Source organism: Cryptotermes secundus, unplaced genomic scaffold (genome assembly GCF_002891405.2).
Source record: "Cryptotermes secundus unplaced genomic scaffold, Csec_1.0 scaffold330, whole genome shotgun sequence".
Classification (NCBI taxonomy): domain Eukaryota; kingdom Metazoa; phylum Arthropoda; class Insecta; order Blattodea; family Kalotermitidae; genus Cryptotermes; species Cryptotermes secundus.
Genome location: NW_019734317.1, coordinates 1,238,761 through 1,245,897, shown reverse-complemented (window position 1 = coordinate 1,245,897; position 7,137 = coordinate 1,238,761). Strand labels below are relative to the sequence as shown.

The 7,137-nt window shown below is 39.5% G+C and overlaps 1 protein-coding gene across 2 annotated transcripts in view; it reads left to right on the top strand.

Annotated features, from left to right (window-relative positions):
- Positions 1-6,476, top strand: part of LOC111868544 (alanine--tRNA ligase, cytoplasmic) — a 48,196-nt gene extending 41,720 nt beyond the window's left edge. For both annotated transcript variants that reach the window (XM_023859269.2, XM_023859270.2), the window contains exons 18-19: positions 3,329-3,442; positions 5,630-6,476. In XM_023859269.2, coding sequence (XP_023715037.1) covers positions 3,329-3,442; positions 5,630-5,812 — 297 coding nt within the window. In that variant the 3' untranslated portion in view covers positions 5,813-6,476. The remainder of the gene's footprint in view (positions 1-3,328; positions 3,443-5,629) is intronic.
- The last annotated feature ends 661 nt before the right edge of the window (positions 6,477-7,137 follow it).

Below are 7,137 nucleotides of genomic sequence, written 5' to 3'. Positions count from 1 at the left end.
GAAATTCTTCAGCTTCTCTGCTCAGTTCATTACCGTCCAGCAAATATCCCACAACTCCACTGGCTCGACTGATCTGGGTTTCCCACTTGTCTTCCTTATCACCCCTTTGCACGGACTGAGTAGAAGACACCATTTCACATTAACTGTATTGTTTTGTGCATATTCATTGGTGCAGGAACGTGTTTTATCGATCTGTTGCCTAGAAACAGGTTACATCAGCTTCAGCTTGATCATTAGTTTTATCAGCTTTACAGCACTTACTGTTTTCTGAATCCAAACTACTTTCAAAACCATTAGTGAATAATGCTTTTGTTGTTTTATACATATATTGTCACGTGTTGGGTGTGTCACATGACAAATAACTTCACGTGGGTCTCAGATTTAGCGAATCTTCATTGTGCTTCACTTATACACTTTACAGTTATCAGCACTTGCAGTGCCACTTGATTTCTGACCCAGTACTCCAATGCTTATAATGTCCTTGGCCGTGGCGGGATCTCATGTGTCTTCGGTGACGGCTATCCCAATACTGTCTTCAGCAGCGGCTATTCCAAGACTAACTTGTCTCAAGTCAGAGTCACATTGCGACTGATGATCAGTCAGTCAGTGAGTCTTGGTGTCAAGCCCCATCTGGGGCTCAAGACCAGATATTAATTATTACCGTTTGACAATTACGGTCTTGCTTCTGTGGGGCGCACTCTCTGACGAGAGGACGGGTCTGTCTTTTGTATATGCTGCTGGCCCTTGCCAGTGCTGTCTTTCTTGGGTTGAAGTCTCTTGGGACTTGCGACCATATTTTACTGTCTCAAACTTGAGACTTCCCTTTTCGTCGCCTCCTACGACTCGCAGGATCAGGGTGGAGGTATTTGACCTCCTAACTTGTCTCTTGTTGAAGCTGGGCTTCTATAGCCTCGGCGGTCATTATGCAATGAACCTTCTGTTGTCATGCAACGCTTCTAACAATTCGTTATCTTTCATCTCCTAGGAAACGCGTTTGTTTGCCCCAGGCAACAGCCCACTATTATTGCATTGTCGCTGTGGGGGTCTCCATGTATTCGTCGTAACTGTGGAGACTCATCTCTGTTTGTCGTAGCTGTGGAGACTCATCTCTACGCAACGGCTCACTGTTAGAATTACAATACCGCTATTGTTACGTCTTATGCGATGATCTGTTCTACCATCTGGATGGTAGTAACTCTTCTGGATTCGAAATGTGACAATATACGAGTCAGAAATTATCCACACTTTCTCCATAACACATCTTTAGGTTTGTCACACTGCCTCCTACACATGCATTGTTAGAGTTGGTACTACTGTGGTCACGTGATCGAAGTTTTACCTTGATCGCATCATTTTCATTGATGCTGTGACAGTGTAAACATGGCCGCTCTGCTAGCAGATTAACAAAGAATAGTGATCCAATTTCTCTGATTGGAAGGTGTATCAGGGGCTGAAATTCATATGTGGGTTCATCACAGTGAGCCAGAATCCAAAAGCCAGAGTATGGCGTGGAAGCACCCGGGATTGCAAATGAAGATGAAATTCAAGACTCAATCTTTCGTGGGAAAGGTGATGCTAACCACTTTTTGGGACTCAAAAAGGCCTATACTGGAAGACCACCTGGAAAAAGGGTGTACGATCAACAGTGCAAGATACAGTGATTTGCTGGCCAACAATCTGAAGCCAGGAATTCGCACCAAATGCCGAGGCATATTGTCGAAGAAAGTGTTGTTGCATGACAATGAACACACACAAGGATGGCCAGACCGTTGAAACCATTAACCATGTGTGTTTCGAGGTGCTGGAACACCCTGCCTACAGCCCAGATCTCACCCTTTCCGACTATCATCTCTTTGGACTGCTCAAAGATGTTTTATGAGGTTTTTGATTTTCTACGGACAAAGAAGTGGGGGAAGCGGTGCACAAATGGTTGCGCGACCAACCGAAAACCTTCGTGAAGGGAATACGCAAGCTTTTGGACCGCTGGGCCAAGTGCATTGAAAAGGGAGGAGACTATGCAGAAAAATGAAGTACTTGTTCAACCCCTACTTATGTATATATGGATTGGAAAAACAAGAGTGCGGATAATTTTTGACTTCCCTATATAACATGGCAAAACTGTGTCCATGGTCATCCTCTTATAATTGATAAGAAGGTAGCAAAAGACTGGACTGGACCACAGGTATGTTACGTACCAACAATCTGTAAATATAAATGACAGGAGCTGATTCGGTGTAATACCATCTCTCTTTGAACACTTGACTATTATGTAAGAGTTAAAGCTATCACTGTAAGAGGTTGTGGAGGCCCACAGCATTGAGAGATGTTGAGGCTCCCACATTTTCTAAACAGGGCCCCTGGTTTGAATCTGGACTGGGAGATCAGCATTTCTAGCTGATTTTAGTCTTAATGTTTGAGTGTTCTTCCCTGCACATGCTAGGATAATAACCAGGAACACATGTTAGTAATGTTTTTTTGTATCCTTTCTAATATACTGTTTATAATTATTATGCAATACCACATTCATATATTCAGTATTATTTCAGAGAACCATTAAGTAAAATTAGCAATCCTTTTTGGCTCATGGAATGATGATGTATGATGAAGTGGAGGGAAATCAGTGACAGGTTAATTTAAGGAGTTCTCTGAACACTTTCCTGGAATAACTTTTATTTCCTCTCTTCAGCTGCTTTGCATTGAGTTCTTACCAGTAAAGATTTATGCAGAAGAATGACGTCTTCTGGGATGTGTCGCTACGTAGATCTTGTGTGAACTGATGTTTTGGAGGAATGTATTGCCTCCATCTTCAAGGTAGAAAAATCTGTGAGCAGGTGGCTAGCAGACTGAGCCACCAGTCAAAAACACCCGGCTCTATAAGAACAGAGGGAGGGAGGGGAGTGGGCCACATGGGAAATCAATAGAGGAGAGGGGTAGGGTCAGTGGAGATCAGAGGAAAGCCAGGCGACCAGGTACCAGACAGCAGGCCAGAGCAAGTAAAGGAAAGTTGTCAGGGCTTGGGTAAAAGCGAGGGCTACCAAGTAAGCATTGACCCAGTAGCCTGAGGATTAGAGCTGCCGAACAGGTATTGACCTGCATAGCCTTTTAGATCTGGCATAATGCTCAGGAGGTTTCTTGAGGGAGCAGATGAGAGGCTTCCATGACTTGCTGAGACAAATCCTACAAGATTTATACAATTTGAAATTTTAGATTCTCTTTATACTGATGTCATTTATGTAAGGGTTGGAATTGACAGGAGTGTGTTCTGGACTGTACCCCAGTGTTACAGAAGGAAGAACTGCAAACAGTAATAATGATTTTTTATTTTCAGGCTCTTGATGGGGCTCTGAAGCAAGTAAAAGCATTGTCTGCAGAAACATCTGCTATGTTCTTCAGTGTAGACTCAGAAGCAAAAAAGATAGTGTGCCTTTCAGCAGTGCCTAAAGTGAGTATAATATTACATGTAACAACTTGACAAACATTGTAGCTTAATCACAACTAGGTGGATTAATGTAATAATACATGAAATCCATTGTGTTGGTTTTTAGAATTCTTGAGATGCTAATCAGTAAGGACAGAAAATGGGACATGCATAATGTGACATCTGTGGGAAATTCATGGACCTCTGCAATGTGGACAGAAACAAAATCATTTGGCAAGAATGTTTTCTCTGATAAAGAATAAAGGACAAAATCTATATATTTTGATGTGAAAAATGTTTTATGCATTATATATTTCTTTTATATTGTAAATAATTTTGTAGAAAACTTGAGAACAGCCTGCTGAAATCAGTGGGAAATTGAAAATAATGATACAGGATTCTGTTATGTTATAGATATCTAATTCCAAAGAAGTCATTCATTTGACGTGGTTCATCCTGGTCCATCACACTAGTAGGAGTATAAAAGATTATTAACACCGTCCAGTGTGATTGATAAATGTTTTTTTCTGTTTTAGTCTTTCATCCGTTACATATTTCGGTCAGAGCGACCATCTTTAGAAGGACATACGAATACATACATGCTATTACAATGTCTTTGGTCAATATCAGTACATACAGACACTATTACAATTTCATGAATATAAATTATTATAATTAGTCTATTTACAAGTATGGTTTAAAACTTTGTTAAAATCTAGAACCAATTTGGTTTGTGTCCTTTATACTGCTTCTCTTTGAAGGAAGATGAGTGTCTACCATGTCATGGTTCCACTGTTTGAAGAATAGGACTATTAATGTGATCCAGTTGTTTGGGCAACGCTGTAATGGATGAAAGATTAAAAAAAAATACATTTATCAATCACACTGGTTGGCATTAATAATCTTTTATACTAAAGTCATTCATTACTAAAAATAAGTGTGAAAGTATCTTGGAATGAAATTAGACATTGTTTCTCAAACTTACAGAAACTGCAGTCTAATGTAGAAGCTGTTGATGAGCAGCACACAGAACACTCAGCTGTTATAACATTGCCCTTAGACATAAAGAGCATGTCATTGTACTTTTTTCTACAAATAGAAAAATTAAAATTGCCATAAACCACTTCTTCTACCTCTATTTCTTCATGCTTCCTGTTGCCATATTTTGCTAACAGAGTTGTTGAGGCCATACATTTATGTGACTGTTTCTGCTTGCATGTAAGTGTAAAAAACAGTACTTACATTTAAGGTATATAATTAAGACTTTTTTATTATTGCTAGTGGGGTGGGACTAAGTCCCTTGTACTGCGTTCACTTCTGGCCTATTGTACCAGCCCCAGATGATAGGTGAGGGTGATTGTGGAGAAAACCTGCCCCAGCATCACTTTGTCCACCACAAATCCCACTTGACCAGACCCGGGATCGAACCTGGACCACCATGGTGGGAAGCCAGTGACTAACCACTTGAGCTATGGCACGGCCGTTAATTAAGACGTACTCTGTATATCAGATCTGCATCTGTATGTTAGATACGGTTTCTTATTATGGTAAGATACTGCATCATCAATATTTGTGATCATGTACTGGGAACTGAAATGCATGCCACTGGTGATAGTGGTGAACTTTTTGAGAATAAAACCAAAAGTACAGAATTTTACCAATTTATATATATATAAACTTTAATGGTTTGGCTAGATAAATGAAAATATATGAACTCTGATAATTGGTCTTTCAGAAACCTTTTGTTTCATAATTTTATAACACATGGTTGAGATATTGAATTTTAAAAAGGGAGCAAACAATTGTAAAATCAAATGCTTCAGTAAGACGTAAGATTTGAGGCTTTCACGGCGGTGACTATGAAGAAAGCAGAAGATGGGGGCGATACGTTCCTCCGAAACGTCGGTTAACACCACATATACACGGTGCCAAATCCCAGAAGACTGCTTTTTTCAGTAAGACGTTTAAATATCGGGATTTTAATGTCCCTTTGCAGGACAGATAAGAACACAGAATATATACTCTTAACTGATTAAAATTCCAAATTCTAGGATGATAGGAATTAAATAACCTACAAATTAATCAATTCTTATAAACCATGTATTTTTTTTTTAAGAGGGGAAAAATATATCCAGAGTTTTAATAATGCAGATAGTTCAAATAATGTTAATTGTTTTCAGATACTGTAATTATATTTCTTGACTCTTTCAGAGTGCTGTGAACAGAGGACTGAAGGCCAATGAGTGGGTACAACAAGTGTCAGGGCTTATGCAAGGGAAGGGCGGAGGTAAGCCTGAGGCAGCCCAGGCGTCCGGGTCAAATGTTTCTTGCCTGCAGGAGGCTCTTGGAATTGCTGCACAGTTTGCAAATGCTAAATTAAATAGCAGCAGCTGAAGTGACAAATGATCCTGTGTTACTTAGGCCATCTAACTGTTATGGAAACCATTCAGGCTGGAAAGAAGTAATGTGATGACACATTAGTGGCTAACATTAGCTCAGGGACCAGGTGTACATTTGTTTTATATAATTTCCATTCAAGGAAGTAGCCCTTGAAATATAAGTGTTCACATTTACAAGTGAAGGTGTATAAACAGTTCACATAATTAAATTAATTATATATAAGAGAGCTGATCAACTTCCTTACATGTACACTGAAACCTGCATTTAGGGTATCTCTGTGAAGCAGTGGATTTGAACACAACACTAAGGAAACCCCTAAAGGGAAATCTAACACTAAAACTGTTGACTTGGGATTACTGAAATTGAATGTTAAATGAAAAGGAAATTTGAACCACAAGATCTCTAAAGGTGGGTTGTACTCTGTTTGACATAGTTTTGGATCTGTTTTTATATGTTTGCCATGGTTCTCCCCTACCATTATCCCAGCCAATACACACTCAACTAAACAGATTCCTGTTGAAGAGTTCTGTCTACAAGGATATAATGCTGAGTAATCCATTGAAACTCAATTGGTGTGTCAGCAGAACATATTGCCTCCATCTTCAGGGTTGAATAAGCCAAGCAGGAAACCAGCATGAAGCAGCTAGCAACCAGTGCTTCATGCTGGTTTCTTGTTTGACTTATTCTTTGGCCATGAAGATGGAAGCGATATGTTCGTCTGGAACATCAGGTGACTTTCAATGGACTACATGGTGTTATGTCCCAGAAGACAGAACTTTTCATAGCCACTGCTCTGAGAACCTCAAATCCTACATATTCCTGCTGACCATCTGTAATTGGTTTGTCACCAGATGGAAACAAAATTGCATTTTTCTAACTCCAAAGCCCAAACCAGCAATGTTCAACTGTTAATGGTATTGTAATTCATGCCATCATCAGATCTTGGCATGAAAATGTGATATAGGAAGCCTGTATCTTATTCCTGTAGTTATGGTACTTGTCTGTTAGGAGGGCAGCTCATCTCCAGATGTAACTTGTTTGAAGTGTAAAATTTATGTTTGAATAATATTTATTAAAATTATTTGCAGTTGTGCTCTTTTGCAACTTGATATATCATATTAGTAGTTGTTTTCTTGAATGCCTGTGGTGCTGGATACAATCAAAGTCTGCAACAAAGGAAAATTCTGATAACACAGAACGATCACAAGGTAGGCTGACTACTTATTCGATCTTACCCCTTGTACCTTCTACTATGCTAGTCAGTCAGTTTCACAAGAGGTACATGCGAAGTTGTATTAAAAAAAACTACTGAAATATCT